The sequence below is a fragment of the Somniosus microcephalus genome, unplaced genomic scaffold, assembly GCF_052327205.1.
Source record: "Somniosus microcephalus isolate GS21.2 unplaced genomic scaffold, FLI_Smic_1.0 unresolved_chr5, whole genome shotgun sequence".
Lineage (NCBI taxonomy): Eukaryota > Metazoa > Chordata > Chondrichthyes > Squaliformes > Somniosidae > Somniosus > Somniosus microcephalus.
This window is the reverse complement of record NW_028225183.1, coordinates 48,402,215-48,420,356: the sequence shown is the minus strand read 5'-3', so window position 1 is coordinate 48,420,356 and position 18,142 is coordinate 48,402,215. Positions and strand designations below refer to the sequence as shown.

The 18,142-nt window shown below is 45.3% G+C and overlaps 2 protein-coding genes across 2 annotated transcripts; one reads left to right on the top strand and one right to left on the bottom strand.

Annotated features, from left to right (window-relative positions):
• The first annotated feature begins 12,661 nt into the window (after positions 1 to 12,661).
• Positions 12,662 to 13,275, top strand: LOC147088174 (histone H2A.J-like). The gene has a single exon (XM_085977974.1). The coding sequence runs from the start codon at positions 12,695 to 12,697 to the stop codon at positions 13,079 to 13,081; it is 387 nt and encodes a 128-aa protein (XP_085834100.1). The 5' UTR covers positions 12,662 to 12,694; the 3' UTR covers positions 13,082 to 13,275.
• Positions 13,276 to 16,352: 3,077 nt separating this feature from the next.
• On the bottom strand, positions 16,353 to 17,142 carry LOC147088173 (histone H1-like). Its single transcript, XM_085977938.1, has one exon. The coding sequence runs from the start codon at positions 17,037 to 17,039 to the stop codon at positions 16,353 to 16,355; it is 687 nt and encodes a 228-aa protein (XP_085834064.1). The 5' UTR covers positions 17,040 to 17,142.
• Between the last annotated feature and the right edge of the window lie 1,000 nt (positions 17,143 to 18,142).

The following is an 18,142-nucleotide window of genomic DNA, read 5'->3' as shown; positions in this document are numbered from 1 at the left end:
CTGTGATTTGTTTATGTACAGCATCCGTGTAATTATTTATCCACTGAACCACGGATCTAACACCACTCACCAGCAGTTCAGTGTCTGAGATTGACAGAGCCTGTTCCTCTCCATTGTTCCATACAGTATTGGGGGAACAAATCGCGCTAAGGGACAGGATTCGCGTCGCTCTCACACTCACCCGCTGCAACTGACGTGTCCAGAGTCACTTCCTACTCTCCTAATATCTCCTTATCTGTCTCGGTGTCAATGTTTCTTTGATAACGCTCCTGTGAAGCTAGTTGGGACGATATATTGCGTTAAAGGCGCTATATAGATTTAAGTTGTTGTTGGTGCTTTATTTAATTTGAGGTTCAGGAAGACAGGTCTGAGCATGCGTGATAAACACTTGCCTGCTCCTCCCCCTCTCCACACAGTGTTTAAAGTGACAGGAAGTGTCCTGCGAGCTCCCCTCCCCCAGCTCTGCCAGCAGGGGGCGTTTCCTCTGTGCTCGGCTGATGATCGCTGAACACATCAGAGAGCGGAGATATCACGGGCCCGAGTAAGGGAGCAAACAGCAGCCTCCTCACAGCAGCACATCGCATTGGGACTGTGTCCACAGATGGGCTTTGAGTCGGGGTAAGTTTAGCGGCAACCGGGGGCTCTTTGTAAGAGACAGATTGGAGCGGGTACCAGTTCCGGAACATGGAGAGAGTAGGGGGAAGGGTGAGGCCTTTCTCGGGCTCTGCGTACAGTGTAAGGTAACAGAGAAAGTACATCACCTTGCCCTTTCAAACCATTGCTGCTTTCTTCCCCCAAATCAGGAGTGAACGTTCCTGAATCATTTGCAATCTCACCGTGTCTGTTGTTCTAGGACAGGGAACAGTGGAAACACAGCCTGACTGTGAGGATGTGAGGAGTTTCACAAAGTGCATCTATTGCAGGCACCAGGTGAGAAGTGTGAAAGAATACATTTCAATGATCGGTTATTTTGTTTCGGTGCGTTGTGTTCTCCAGAAAGGTGTTGCTGGTGATCGAAAGATACATTGTCGCTCCGGCAAATACATATGGATACACTCTGTCAAATTCATATGGATACGGGTCCTGTGGCAGTCTTTTATCTACACAGGCCCTCAACTCGGTTTCAATAGACTGAAAACAATTATTTGTACAGACCAGGTACCTCTGGCTATCTTGCAGGAAGCGATCCAGAATTTTATATATAGTCACTTGGGACTGGGAGATATAAACCTGGACTGTGCCAATCGGATGGTCCCATTCATGGTCCAGAGCTGGGTTTGGGTTGTGTCTGGATGCTGATAATTATTATAGAACCGTCCTACACACCTGGCGTGGAGAATCTGCGTGCCGCTGTACTGCACTGAGGTCAGACAATGTTTGTATCGCGATTTCCCCTCTGAAGATACATTACTTCATTATAAACAAACACATTAATATAACTTTATTTTTATATTCTAGCGACACCAATCCATATATTATAACTTATATTGTTCTTGTATTAATCTCGTAGCAAACTACTACAACGAGCCAAAATAAGTGTGATCTTTGCTCCATCCGGAACACAAGGGACAGTCAGAAAGCTCCTTCTCACACACAGAACGCAGACACAGAACTGCCCTCAATCCTATTATCACAGGCAGCAGAAGCAATCAGTCCCACAGTGATCCGAATTCCCAGAGATACATTATGAATCTCACAGTCACTTGCAGCAGTAGAATAAGATGTTGTTTCAAAGTCCAAACATATCGCTCTGACAGGCAGATATATTTTCACTCCTTTACTCACACACACGAACAGATAGACACTGATACGGTGTCAATCCACACTGCTGGCTGTACACAGACTATCAAACCCAACAGCCAACATACAAGACCAGACAATCAGAGGTAATGGACTGAACCAAACCTCCTCCTGAGACAGTCACAGATAAAATCAAACTAGCATTGGCCTACATAAGGTAGAGAAGGAATGGAGTCCAAAAGTCACACAGAGCAAGAATAGTCCAGGACAAGAGACTGCCAATTACATAACGAATCTCCCACTCACTCACATTATCAGTGTAACAGATACATAATCAACACCACACTCGCAAACAGTAGCAGAAACTTACCAGATACAGAAATAATCTCACATTCACAAACATTACCAGAGACCGAGAGACAGAAAATAATAGATTGAGAAGAAGCACATTCACTTACCGTACCTGAGACTGACATGACAGGTACAGGGTAAAATCAACACTGACACATCTGTAACTGAGATGTGAGTATGGACTTTACTCTGTATTTGTAGAGACTGACAGATATGGAAAAGCCCACACTCACATCGCAGAGACTGACAGGTAAAGCCTAAAACCCAACCAGCATACCAGAAACTGACAGTTACAGAAGCAACCCATACTCACATAACAGAAACAGTCAGACAATGAGCAAAGCCCTAATAACAGCCCAGAGATTGACAGATACATTTCATAACCCACACTTGCATCCCAGAGCAGACATGTATAAAGTAAAACACACACACATACCAGAAACTGGTAGGTACTGATTAAAATCCTCACTCACATAACAGAAACTGGTAGGTACAGACTGCAACCAACCTGCACATACCAGAAACAAACAGATACAGAATTAATTCCAAAGTCACATACCAGACACTGTCAGTTAAAAAGAAAAAAACAAACTCTCATTCCATTGACTGACAGATACAGATTGAAACTCGCATGCACATAATAGAAGCTGACAGGTACTTAATGAAGCAGACAGATAAAGACGCAAGTACCAGAAACTTACAGGTTCAGAGTAACCCCTCTCTTCCATAGCAGACATTGAGAGGTAGAAGGGAAAACAAATACTCTATTATCAGGAATTGACTGGTACAGAGTAAAATCCATACTCGCATCCACAGCTGAAGAATTAAGCCAACACTCACATACCAGATACTAACAGATTCAGAATAAAACCCACTCTTTCATACCAGATCATAGAATCATAGAAATTTACGGCACAGAAGGAGGCCTTTCGGCCTTAAAATAGCTATCCCGCCAAATCCCACTTTCTAGCTCTAGCTCATTATTCTTGCAGGTTACAGAACTTCAAGTACATACCCAAGTACTTTTTAAAATGATGAGGTTCCCTTCCTCCACCAACCTTTCAGGGAGTGTGTTCCAGACCCCTACCAACCACAGGGTGAAAACAATTCTCCACAATTCCCCTCAGGCTCCTCTGTTCCATAGAATACAACCCCAGACTATCCAATCTATCCTCATATATAAAATTCTCCAGTCCTGGCAACATGCTCGTTAATCTCCTCTGTACCCTCTCTAGTGCAATTACATCCTTCCTGTAACCTGGTGACCAGAACTGTGCACAGTACTCTAACTGTGGCCTAATTAGTATTTTATGCAGTTCTAGCAGAACCTTCCTGCTCTTATATTCTATGCCTCAGCTAATAAAGGGAACTTTCCTTTTTGCCATCTTAACCACCTTATCTACCTGTCCTGTTACCTTCAGGGATCTGTGGACATGCACTCAAAGGTCCCTCAGTCCCTCTGCACTTCCCAGCATCCTACCATTTATTGTACATTCCCTCGCCTTGTTAGCCCTCCCCAAATGCATTATCTCATATTTCCCAGAATTGAATTCAAATTGCCACATTTCTGCCCCGCTGAAAGTCTACTGATATCTTCTTGCAATCTACAGCTATCTTCCTCACTGTCAACCATACGACCATTTTTGTATCATCTGTAAACTTCTTAATCAGGTCCCTACATTTAACTTTAAATTATTGATTAATAACAAATAATAACATGAGCTGAAGACATCCCACACATATATATCAGAAATTGACAGGTACACAATTAAACACACACATCCATAACAGAAACTGAAAGATACATAGTTAAGTCCATACTCACTTAGCGGTAATTGAGAGGTACAATGTAATATCCTTTCTTCCATACCAGAAACTGACAGGTACAACGGAAAACCCAATCTCTGAGCAGAAACTGACAGGTATAGAGTAAGACCCACTCTCATATATCAGACCAAGACCGGTATAGAATATAACCAGACATCCATAACAGAAACTGACAGATACAGGCGCATACTCACATACCAGCGACCAATGGATACAGAGTGAAACTCACATATCAGAGCCTGATAGATACTGGGTGAATATCACACATCAGAGACTGATAGATGCAGACTCAAAACCCACATTCATAATCGAGAAACTGACGGATTATGAGTAAACCTTCTCTTCCATAGCAGACATTGACAGGAAGATAGGAAACCCCACTCTGATAAATCTGAAACTGACTGATATGGAATAAATTCACAAATTTGATGGTTTTGAGTAAAAGCCAAGTTCACATACAAGAGACCGAGAGATGCAGAGGAAAACCCACACTCACACACCATAGAGTGAAATAAAGATAGTTAAACTCAAACTCTAATTTCAGAATTTGAGAGTTACAGTGTGATAATCACACTACGATGTCACAAACTTACAGGCAGAGTGAAACAGACACTCACACATTAGACACTGAAAGGTACAAAGCAACATCCACATTCACATACAAGATATTGACGGGTGCAGAGTAAAAGCCACTCTCACATATCAGAAACTGACACAAAGAGTAAAACCCAAACTCACATACCAGAGGCAGACAGATGCAAAATTAAACTTACATTCACATGCCAGAGAGTGAATGATAAAGAGTAAACCCCACACTCTCATATCAGAAATCAAGAGGTACAGAATAAAGCCTGTACTCACATACTAGACACTGACAGGTACAGAGAAACACCCACACTCACATATCAGTACCTGAGCGTTACAGCAGAAAAGCCACACTCACGTAACAGAAACTGACAAGTAGAGTAAAACCCACAGTATTATATCAGACACTGACTGACTTAGATTAAATGAACTGTCACATAACAGAGAATCAGAAATCGAGGGTATAACCCACGCACACATACCAGAGCTTGAGAAGTACAGAGTAAAGCCTCTCTTCCATGCAAGAAAATAACAGGTACAAAATAAAAAACACACTTCCATACCAGAGGTGGACATGTAGACTGAAACACACACTCTCACATCAAGACACTGACAGATACGAAGAAAAATGTTCACTCACTTACCAGAAAACAACAGGTACAGATTAAATCACACACTCACATTCCAGATACAGACAGGTACAGAGTTAAACCCACACTCACATAGCAGTAAATGACAGTGGCAGAGTAAAGCCACAAACAAATGTGCTGTACCTTTCTCTGATTCATTAAAAGGACAATATCCCGAATGGATAATTCGACGAAATTAATGGTGTGGTTTCCTCTTAAAAGAGCCGTTGCTTTGCTTAATGCTTTCTCAGAGCGTTGTGAAATGTATTTGCAATGACCTCCGGCATTGTCCCTTCCGACACGCCGTGCTGGCCAGCTCTCCGGGCAGCACCAGACTCACAGCGGTCTGGATGTGTGGACACAATCCGCACACTCCAAACTATTAGAGTTTGGTGCCATCTCCTGGCCGCCAGCTAGGAGTGCAACAAGATAACCATTCATCAGTAACTATTTTGAATTGGAGAGCAATAATCTGAACACCTTGTTTATGTTCAGATTGAAATGATTGCAAAGTCTTTTACTCGTCCTGACTAAAGCTCCAAAGATGCATTGCATGCGATCTGTAAAGACAGAGGATTACATTTTAAAATTAGAGCGATGGTTGGAGAGTGGTGATTGTAGCTGCTCTTTCGAGCGAGTTGATTGGGGTTCGAATTCGCGGCATCGCAACCAGGCTCCTGTTGATACATAAGAACATAAGAAATAGGAGCAGGAGTAGGCCAATCGGCCCCTCGAGCCTGCTCCGCCATTCAATAAGATCATGGCTGATCTGATCCTAACTGCCAATCCACTATCACAGAACCATCTCCTGAATCTAACAGAATTAGACACACGAAATAGGAGCAGGATCAGGCTACACGGCCCCTGGGCCCGCTCTACTACCCACAGGGCCATGACCGATCTGGACCTAGACTCATGTCCAAATTCCTGCCCGCTCCCCGTAACCCTTAATTCCCTTTACTTCTAGGAAACTGTCTATTTCTGTTTTAAATTTATGTAATGATGTAGCTTCTACAGCTTTTTGGGGCAGCATATTTCATGGACCTACCACCCTCTGAGTGAAGTAGTTCCTCCTCATCTCAGTTTTGAAAGAGCAGCCCCTTATTCTAAGACTATGCCCCCTAGTTCTAGTTTCACCCATCATCGGGAACATCTTCCCCGCATCCACCCGATCCAACCCCTTCACAATCTTATATGTTTCAATAAGATCGCCTCTTATTCTTCTGAACTCCAATGTGTAGAGTCCCAATCTACTGAACCTCTCCTCATATGTCCATCCCCTCATCCCCGGGATTAACCGAGTGAACCTTCTTTGTACTGACTCGAGAGCAAGTATGTCCTTTCTTAAGTATGGACACCAAAACTGTACGCAGTATTCCAGGTGCGGTCTCACCAATACCTTGTACAACTGAAGCAATACCTCCCTATTTTTATATTCTATCCCCCTAGCAATGAAAGCCAACATTCCATTGACCTTAATCACTTGCTGCACCTGCAGACTAACCTTTTGAGTTTCGTGCACCAGGACCCCCAGATCCCTTTGTACTTCAGTACTTTCCAGTTTCTAACCATTAAGATAATAACTTGCTCTACGATTCTTCCTGCCAAAGTGCATAACCTCACACTTTCCAGTATTGTATTCCATCTGCCAAATCTCTGCCCACTTACTTAACCTGTCGATGTCCCCTTGCAGGTTTTTTATGTCCTCCTCACTCACTACTTTCCCTCCCATCTTAGTATCACCTGCAAACTTTGATATGTTTGATACAGTTTAGGTCTCCCTATTGCAGTTTAATGCCTTCCAGCAAATGCCATTTCACTAAAATTTACAAAAATATATTATCGTCCATTTGCTTCTCCCATAAAAATGATTTTCAATTTATTTTTGTGGATTATTATTTTTTAACCTACAAAAGATTTAAAAATAATAAATGGGGTGAGGGCTCAATCCTAGCGATATAACAATTCACAGTGGCCATTTTTAATTGGAGGGAAAGTGCCTCAGCATAGTGCTGATGTTCTGATTTAAATGATTGCTGTGTCTCTCACTTGGCCCACTTAGGGGCCAAAGAAGTCCGTAAATATATTAATTAAGATGTGAGTGATGGTGGTATAGTGGTGAACATAGATGCCTTCTAAGCAGTTGACCTGGGTTCGATTCCCTGCCATCGCAGCCGAGATACTTTTAATACCCCTCGCAGGTCAGAGCTGACTTATGGAACGTTGCAGTAGGATTTTAAGAGAAAAAAAATGACCATTGCAACTGACAAAATACTTTGATCTTCCATGGAATTCCATGCATCTCCCACAGAAATAAAAAGGAATTTTAAAACATTAAAAATGGGGATCAAAAAAGAGAGAAGATTTCAGGTCACAAACAGTGCCATGGATACTGCAGGGGAAGGTCATGTATCAGAGATTGACAGATACAGAACAAAACAAACACTTGCACGACAGAAACTGGCAGATAGAGTAAAGCCCATACGCAATTACGAGTAATTGACAGGTACAGGGTGAAAAGCTCTCTTCCATACCAGAAACTGACAGGTACAATGAAAAGCCACCCACAATTTAGCAGAAACTGGCAGGTAAAGAGTAAGACTCACACTCACATTTCAGAGATTGTTTCCCCTCACAGGAGAATCTAGAACTATGGGGCAAAGGCTCCAGAAAAATGGCTGGCCTTTTAAGACTCAGATAAGGAGGAATTTCTTCACTCAGCGGGTTGCGAATATTTGGAATTCGCTGCCCCAAAGAGCTGTGGATGCCCAGTCGTTGATTATGTTTAAGGCTGATATAGATTCTTGTACTGCGGAGGAATTAAGAGAGATTGGGAAAGGACAGGAAATCCGAGTTGAGTTCGAAGGTCAGCCATGATCTTATTGAATATCAGAGCAGGCTCAGGGGGCATAATGGCCAACCGCTGCTCGAAATTCAAATGAACTTAGAAAGTAAAACGAATACTCACGTATCATAAATATGTCTGGTACAGATAAAACTATACTAATATAGCAGAAAATGATGGGTATAGAGTAGAACCCACATTCACAAACCAAAGACTGAGAGACACAGAGTAAACATACACTCAGACACCAGGGATTGACAGTTAGAGAGAACCCCAGATGTAATTAGCAGAAATTGATTCGGTTGATATGCTAAGTGCCCAAAAATCAACATATCTCAATCTTGAATATACCCACCGACTGAGCATCCGCAGAACTCTGGGTTAGATATGAGAAGATTTATAACCCTCCAAGGGAATACATTTCTGCTCATCCCAGACCTATAAAATTGAACCAACACTACCATACACTTATACTCCAACCACTTGCAATAAGGGCAAATATAAAATTTAATTCCCAATTGATTGCTGTTTACTTTCTGTGATTCATGTAGAAGGACACACAAATCCCTCTGAATATGAACTTTTACTCGGCTTTCACCTTCAAAAAAAATTACATATTTTCAATCCTATAAAGTAAAACACACACACACATGCATGTTAATCTGAATGTCAGATTAATACAGAATAAAACCCACACTCAGCAACCAGAGACAGAACAACACACAATGAAACCCGCACTCACACACCAGAGACTGTCAGGGACAGAGAGAAAGCCACACACACATCGAATAAATTGAAAGGTACAGAATAAAGCCCACAGAGACATACAGATATAGAGTAAATATCACACTCACCTCCCAGAGATTGACTGATAGTGTGAAATCCACACTTAAATCCCAGAGACAGACAGGTACAGAGTAAAACCCACACTCACATGCCAGAGACTATTTATTGTGGGGGCTGCATGACCTATTCAGATTAACATGCATGTGCAGTTGTTGCCATTAGAACATCGTAGGATCTGCTGTACAGGACCTGATGCTTAAAGGGAACACTTGCTATAGAATAAAACCAACACACACATATCAGAGACTAACAGATACAGAGTAAAACACAAACTCACATACCAGAGACGAACAAATACAGAGTAAACCCCACACTCACATCCCAGAGACTAACAGATACAGTGTAAAACCCAAAGAGTAAAACCCACACTCACATACCAGTGACTAACAGATAAGAGTAAATCCTACATTCACATACCACAGACTAACAGATACAGAGTAAAACCCAGACTAACATACGAGAGACAGACTGATGCAGAACAAAATCAACACTCCCATAAAAGAGTGTGAGAGGTGCAGAATAAAACACACATTCACATACCAGAGACTGAGAGATGTCGATTCAAACCCACACTCACACCCCAGAAAATTACAGATGCAGAGTAAAACCCACACTCAGAACCCAGAAACTGACAAATGCAGAGTTAAACCCACACTCATACCACAAACTGACAGATAGAAACTAAACTCCACACTCCCAACCCAGAAATTGATAGATACCAAATAACCACACACCCATATAAGATAAACTGACAGTTATAGCATAAAACCCACACACACGTTCCAGAGATTGCCAGATGTATAAGAAAACCCCATTCAAATACAACAAACTGACAGGTATAGAACAATGTTCCCTCTAATATTTTGGGTGTGCAGCCCCTTTAACTGGGTGTGCGGCCCATTCAAGTTTTGGCACATGCATGGTTTCTTCCACTGAAGAGCCGGTGAGCAGCCTGCGTGGGTTCCCCAGACATCCAGAACATTTGTATAGAGACTAACATAAATCATAGCAAAACCCACACTCACATCCCAGAAACAGACAGATGCTGAATAATATACACACTCACTTACAATAATCTAACAGATACAGCATAAAACCCACACTCACATTCCAGAGACTGACAAAATCAAGTGGAACCCACACTCACATCCCAGAAACAGACAGATACAGAGTAAAATCCACACTCACATCCCAGATACTGATAGATTCTGAGGGAAACATGCACTTACATCCCAGAGACTGAAAGCTACAGAGTAAATCCCACACTCACATCCCAGAGACAGACAGATACAGAGTAAAACCCACACTCACATCCCAGAGACGGACAGATAGAGAAGAAAACATACACTCACAAACCTGAGACTGACAGATGCAGGGTAAAATCCATACTCACATCCCAGAAACTAGCAGATACTGAATAAAAACCACACTAACTTACAGAAAATGTCAGGAACAGAGGGAAACCCACACTTACATATCAGAAACCGGCAAGTACAGAATAAAATCACAATGACATACCAGAAACTGACAGGTACAGAGTAATTCCCACATTCACATGCCAGAAACTGACCGATATAGAGTGAAACAGACACTTAGATCCCAGATGCTGTCAGGGTGTGTAATAAAACCCAAATCAGAAACTGAAGAAAAAAACAACGCTCACATACCAGAGACTGACAGGAGCATGCCATAAGGCCATCGAGTTTGCTGCACCATTCACTAAGATCATTGCTGAACTGCCTAGTTTCCAGGCGGTGCTTCTGCCGAAGAAATTCAGGGCTGGGCCCAGCAAGAGCAAGTAAAGGGGAAAAGATTTAATCTAATAACATAAAGGCTCGTTTCAGAGCCACCCATTGCATCTGTGAAAGGGTTGCTTACTCTCTGCAGAAACTGACCTGTTGATCACAATTATCCCAGCTGTGTTTTAATATTAAATCCCTACAGTTGTTAAGCTGGAATTGTCCTGATTAGAAGTGACCCTCAGGCAATTTCGGTCATAGAACGGTCAATGTCTGTTAAACATTTATAAATCTAGATCGACATACACAGCAGTGAGTTTGCTGTTCAGATTATTGAATATATATATATCTATATATATAGGCAATATATTAATGAACCATCCTCGTAAGACAGGCCGTCAGTAACCATTTTTATTGAGAGCAGATTAGAAATAAATAAAGAACAAAGTATAAATAAGGGTGGGTTGTAATTCATGACAGCATTCAAGAATGTGAGATTGTGGTGAGCGCTAAATCTGATTGGATGTGTAAAGAGGCCAATCGGAGAGTTAAAGAACAAAGGATATTGACCATACTGCCAATAAACTAATCAGAATCGTTGCCTCCACTCATCCCTCATTAGCATAGCTCTGTGGGACGGACCGTGCGGCTGCCGATATCAGGCGAGCTGATAGCAGCGTTTCCTTATATATTTGCTACTTGAAAGAGAAAATGGTTGACGAGACGAAATCAGTTGCCAAGAAAGGCGCCAAAAAAATCGTGAAGAAGGCGGCACCGAAGGGCGGCAAGAAGCGCAGAAGGTCGAGGAGGGAGAGTTACTCCATCTACATTTACAAAGTGATGAAGCAGGTTCACCCTGACACCGGCATCTCCTCCAAAGCGATGAGCATCATGAACTCGTTTGTGAACGATGTTTTCGAGCGCATCGCGGGTGAGGCTTCCCGCCTGACCCATTACAACAAGCGGCACACCATCAGCTCCCGGGAGATCCAGACCGCCGTGCGCCTGCTGCTGCCCGGGGAGCTGGCCAAGCACGCCGTGTCGGAAGGGACAAAGGCGGTGACCAAATACACCAGCTCCAAGTAAAACTCCACGCTGTCCTGAAAGAAGAAACTCCAAACACAACGGCTCTTTTAAGAGCCACCCACAACCTCTCTGAAAGATCTACACATCGCATCTCCCTTTAGAATCAATTTACTGTAATTATTTCCTGAACAAGTGTGTTTGAGAACGTTTGAAGTTCCAGCTGTCAATCTAGTTTTGAATTTTCAGATAAGCAGTTTCACTGACCGGATCGACCTTAGCGTCGCCGTTGTATTTCCCGCCCAGTAAACTACAAACACGGTCCCTGATCGCTTTCCCGTTGTTCTCAGACCCGTTCACTTGCAGCTCCTTCCGACGAATTAAAAGCTTGTTTTTGAGATGAGACTCGGATTTCATTCACCTCAATCTCTGTAAAAATATTTTCATTTTTTTAAATGCCAATTGGCAGTCAATCGTTTTATTAACCCGAGAATTCCTGCAGTCTAACAACCCAGAATGGGGTTTCTTAGAGACCAGAATGTGGGCAGTTTGAACACTCTGTCCCTCTTCTCTTCTCACAGCAGGACTCCCAGATCTGGTTTCACTCCCGCAGCAGCGCCTGTGCAAAGGATCGATCGATAATCTGTGAATCCTCACTTTTACACAGATTGAGCTGGAATGTGTCCCGTTACAGAATCAATGCAAATTGAGGCCCGCCCGAGACATTTGAAATAGAACCCGAAATTAATCCTAATTGTAACAGCCTAGAATTTGCAAGGGAGAGATGGAATAAGACAAAAGCAATAAAAAACTGTCCGGAAATCTTTGGCTAAAAGTGAATTTATTCAATTAATTCGCAGATTTTGGAAAATATTGGCGGGCTTTTTGAAATTAAAAAATGGTTGGCGGTCTGACTGTTGAGGCAGTTATTTCCACACACTTTTCATTGGCGGGAAAAACAGACTGTGATTGGTCACCGGAAAACACCAATGAAATTCACCACAGAGCGACCAATCACAAGTAGGCTGTCTTCATTCCTCCAGAAGGTATAAGAGGGGCAGATGTGGGCGGAGACTTTCATTCTTTCTCTGAACGAGTGAAGTGTGGAAATGTATCGAAGAGGAAAAACCGGCGGTAAAGTTCGCGCCAAGGCTAAGTCTCGCTCATCCAGGGCCGGATTGCAGTTCTCTGTGGGCGGTGTTCACAAGCTCCTCCGAAAGAGCAACTACGCTGAGCGTGTGGGTGCCGGAGCCCCGGTCCACATGGCTGCTGTGCTCGAGTATCTGACCGCTGAAATCCTGGAGCTGGCCGGCAACGCGGCCCGCGACAAGAAGACCCGCATCATCCCCAGACACCTGCAGCTGGCCATCCGCAACGACGAGGAGCTCAACAAGCTGCTGGGAAAGGTGACCATCGCTCAGGGCGGGGTGCTGCCTAATATCCAGGCGGTGCTGCTGCCCAAGAAAACCAGCACTGCCAGCTCCAAGAGCAAGTAAAGCGGACAAGATTAACTCTAATAACCTAAAGGCTCTTTTCAGAGCCATCGACTACATCTGTGAAAGGGTTCCTTACTATTTAGCCATTTTCAGTAAACTGTCGAACATGTAGAAATCTAGATCCACAAACACTGCAGCGGGCTTGCTGTTAGCCAATATTCAGATCAGTGATTCAATATGGAGAAGGTCTGGCTTCAGCGAAAAACAATACACACGGAACCGTAACGGGAGACCGTCACTCAATGAACACGTTGTTGGGAGAGCCGAATATGAACCGATGTTTAGAACCGAGTATAAAGTGAGAGCGGGGTTGTTGGGCTTACCGTTCCTTATTGGGACAATAATCCCATTGGGATAAATATATACATCCGGACCCATACAAACATTTCCCCTTTTAATTGGCAGACAGGATCAAACCAGAATTACAGCTCTGGTTAATTTTTAAATATTCCAAATAGTAATTGAAGTTCCCACCTGTCCGCTGGTTTTCAAGGTTAGATTCAGACTTGAGGCACCTCGTTCTCTCTCTCGGATCTATCTGGTATGTCGAGTTGGATCAATTTACTATCAGAGCCCCCACTTATATTTTCCGACTCACACTGGGCGAGTTCATTAGTCTACCGGGCAGCTCACTCACATTTCAACCTAGAACATAAACGCACCGTCAGATATACAATGCCGAAGTTTATAGATGCCCAGTTAAGGTAACACTACAAGAGCAGCACGGTGTGTGCACAGTCCAATTTGCCTTGGGGCGATCGCAGCTCTTTCCTTTGCTGATTTGGTGGCTCTTAAAAGAGCCGTTGTTGTATTTGGTGCTGAAGTCTAGAGCCGGGCAGGGTGAGTTTAGGCGCGCTCCCCGCGGATGCGGCGGGCCAGCTGGATGTCTTTGGGCATGATGGTGACTCGCTTGGCGTGGATGGCGCACAGGTTGGTGTCCTCAAAGAGCCCCACCAGGTAAGCCTCGCTGGCCTCCTGCAGGGCCATGACGGCCGAGCTCTGGAAGCGCAGGTCGGTCTTGAAGTCCTGAGCGATCTCCCGCACCAGGCGCTGGAAGGGCAGTTTGCGGATCAGCAGCTCGGTGGATTTCTGGTAGCGGCGGATCTCCCTCAGAGCCACAGTGCCGGGTCTGTAGCGATGGGGTTTCTTCACTCCGCCCGTGGCTGGAGCGCTCTTCCGGGCCGCTTTGGTCGCCAGCTGTTTGCGAGGAGCTTTCCCTCCGGTCGATTTGCGCGCTGTCTGCTTGGTCCTGGCCATTTTCTGAACCGATCTCAGCACAATCTGGAACACACGGACTGTTAATGCGGAGTCTGCTGTGTGTCCGCCTTGTTATACTCAGTGAGGGACCGCCCCGAGCACTGATTGGCTGCAGACCGGCGCCCACCCACTTCAAACCCAACTCTGACCAATCAATGAAACGCTGGAAACTCAGGCCCCGATTGGCTGAACTGTGATTAATCGCCCATTTCAAAAAGTCCGCCAAATTTAATGCAGGAAATAACCGTTTTGAGACAAATCGATTTTATTCTGCACATATTGAGACGATCATTGCCAGAATCATTGAAGGTTTTAAATGTTCCTTCCTGGGCTTGGTGCTTTAGAGCCCTTCCTATTGCCCGCACTCTGGGCTGTTGATGCTGACAGGAGCGGGGAAAGGGACCCGCGCCAATCTCCCGCTCTTCCACTCGATTCCTCTCCCTCTCCTCTCCAGCCCATTCAGAATTTCCCTCCGCCCGTCCCATTGTGACGTTAGCCGCCGCTTTCAGGGGAGAGGATCAGAATTCAGTCGCTTCTCTCTGTCCCCGTGGAGCCTGTGAGAAGGCCTTGGCCAATAATCTGTCATTGGGTAACTGTGCAGTCAGCGATCTGATACTCGGCACATTTTAGATTGCTGAATGGAGACTTATTGGCGCCGGTTACAGATAAGAGGCTGACAAATTAAACCTGTTCGTAGAACAGCGCCAGGAATTACTGACGGTGAACGCAGAATAACAGAACAAAACGACCGAGATTTTAAAATCATTCCATTGAAGCTAGACTTTAGATTAATTCGCTTCCACCCGGCACTGGAATTGGCGGGATTTTTCTAAAACAAAAAATTCAAACATTTCGCCTGGTCGACAATTTCAACCAATGATGTGCTTACTTTCTAATGTGTGATTGTAGTTCTGTGATTGGTGAAGAAATGGGACTGTGAAGGAGACCACCAATCAGAAGTAAGGTCGGGTTCGACTTGACTGAGAAAGGCAGGGAGTGGGGGGGGACCGGATTGCCTCCCCCTCTTCCGTGGCCATGTTCGCGCCCGGGTGGCCCTAGAGATGGAGCACGCGGTGTCCGCCGGCACGCTCGAGCTCTTTCGTGACCGGTGGGCGCCGCGGGGACTGGAGTGCATTGTTAATCGGGACAACCAAATTTTAATTTGATTGGTGGAGGGTTATTTAAAAGGGTAATTGGGTTGTTGTCACCTTATTTGTGAAATTGTTTCTTTTTTATTTGGGTCCAATGAAAAGAGAGGGAGTGGGGGGGGGAGGAGACAGAGTGAGAGATTAAACAGAGAGAGCGGGAGGGGAGGAGACAGTTTCAAGAGTGACAGACAGAGCAGAGAGCGGCCTCTGATCTTCCAGCTCCACTTCCAGCTTTCTGTACCCGCCAATTTCAAACCGTTTCTCGACAGTAGAACAGAAACACAGCGCTCCGCACAAACCCTTACAGACTCGGACTTCATATTCAAGGGTTTCCTGAAACCAGAATCTTTTACATAAGTTCCGGTTACAATTAACAATCAGTAATATTCGCGCCTATATACAGTCCCTTCAATCACAAGTCGACCCGTCTCCTTCCATGTCAATCTCTGACCTTATTCCCTCTCCCCACACAGACGGGTTCAGCAGTTTACAAACTGATTTGGAGAATCTCATGTGTTGGGGTTTGAGTTGTGACGCGGGGTATCCCCAGTGTCAGAGTCTCACAGAGACTCTCACCCTGAACCTGTGAACTGAAAATGACCCTGAACTGAGACTGGAGCAGAACACCCCCCCAGTTAGAGTGAGGCCCGGCCCGGACATCCCATTCTGTGTTTTATTAGACACTGGGGGAGGGGTGGGAGCAGCGAGTCACCAGGAAGCCGGGGTTTCATTTGAAATGATTTCAATCGGGAGCCTGAGCCCGGCCCCGGGACATGGATCATCTGATTCCGCGATCAGCTCTTTTTGGAATGATGTGGTGGCTCTGAAAAGAGCCTTTGGGTTCAGATGTTTACAAGTTGTCCTTTTTACTTTCTTTTGCTCGCTGCTTTGGGAGACTTTGCTGATTTGGGCTTGGCCTTGGGTTTTTCCACCTTCTTGGCTGCCTTCACCTTTCCGCCTGTTGCCTTCTTGGGGCTCTTGGATTTCTTCACCGCCGCCTTCTTCCCAGCCGCCGCTTTCACTGTCTTTTGTGACGTTGCTGTCTTCTTGTTGCTCGTTTTTTTGGCTGCTGGTTTCTTTGCTGGAGATTTCTTGGCTGCTGGTTTCTTGGCTGGAGATTTCTTGGCTGCTGGTTTCTTGGCTGGAGATTTCTTAGCTGCCGGTTTCTTTACTGCAGATTTCTTGGTTGCCGGTTTCTTCACCTTCTTTCCCTCTTTCCGCTGCGTTTCCTTCTTAGCGATCCTGAAGGAACCCGAGGCGCCCGTGCCCTTGGTCTGCTCCAGGGAGCCGTTTTCCACTTTCCTCTTGATACTTAACCTGATCTGGGAACTTAACTTCAGCACATCGACGCCATTGGCAGCCAGAGCCTTCTTTATCGCGACCAGGGACATCCCCTTGCGATCGCTGCCACTCGCCACAACCTTGAGGATCTGCTCGCCCAACGTGGGACCGGCTGGCTTGGAGCGGGGAGCCGCCTTCTTCTTCTTGCTCGGAGCCTTGGTTTGAGCGGCGGCGGCAGGAGGAGCCGTTTCGGCGGCTGCAGTCTCAGTCATGTCGGCGACTCTGTAGAAAATCTCTCTGACAGTCAGAGCTGTGTCAGGAATGAAACGAGAGGCGGCGGCACAGAGCAACTTAAAGGCAGCGAGCGGACGGGGCGGAGACATCCTGCTGTCAGCTCCCGGCCCTCCAGCCTCTCTGTGTTTCTCTCTCCTCATTAACTCTCCGATTCCAATTAAACTCGGGCACTCCACATTCCCAGGCTAGACTCTGTTTCTCTCGAAGACCGGGATGTTTGCTGTCGGGAAAGTTTCATCAGATTTAAAGGCAGCAATTTCGATTTAAAGCCGTTTCATTGCTGCACTGATCGCGCTCTCTCACCCGATCGCGCACATGTTCGCTGTTTTTTGACTGAAATTTGAAATCCATTAAAGCTTCACGTTTAATTCCCACTTCAGGGCTGAGCAGGGGAGCAGGACGATCCTATGACAGGGAAATCTTTGAATTTTACACAAGAGGGTCTCTGAATTCCGGCGATGAGAGCGGACACACAAACACAGTGACATTAGTCTAACCCACCCGCCCCTTTAACACACTCTCGCTGACACAATGTTCACTCTGCTCATTCACAGCACAATCTGTTCCCAGATTTACAGTTCACAGGACAGGTTTTTCTCTCCGCTCGGCCTGTGCTGCCGATTCTCGGGGTTAGTTGCAGTTTCCCAGCTCAGTCAGTGTTAAACACTCTGAGGCCGGCGCTCTCTTCCCCAGATTCAGGGGCAGCACCAGAGAGAGAGAGAGAAACAGACACAACATCAGGCTTGCACTTTCAACAGTGCTTCCATATCAGGCTCAACTGTATCCCGCTCTGACAAACAGTACAAGAGAGAGCGGATAGCGAGAGAGTGAGAGAGACAGTGAGAGAGAGAGAGATTGGGCTGAGCGAGAGACAGGCCAGAGCGAGGCAGGGCGGTGAGAAAAACATACAGCCTATCAGTTCCAGGCTGGGCTCTCCAGTCCCGTTTATCCAGAGAGATTCCACTGGGGAGGCAGAGGATGCAGACTCACCTCTCACTGAGAGTTACAAGATTTACAGGAATGGTTCCACGGATGAGGGACCTCAGTTCCGGGGAGAGTCTGGCGAAGCTGGGGTTGTTCT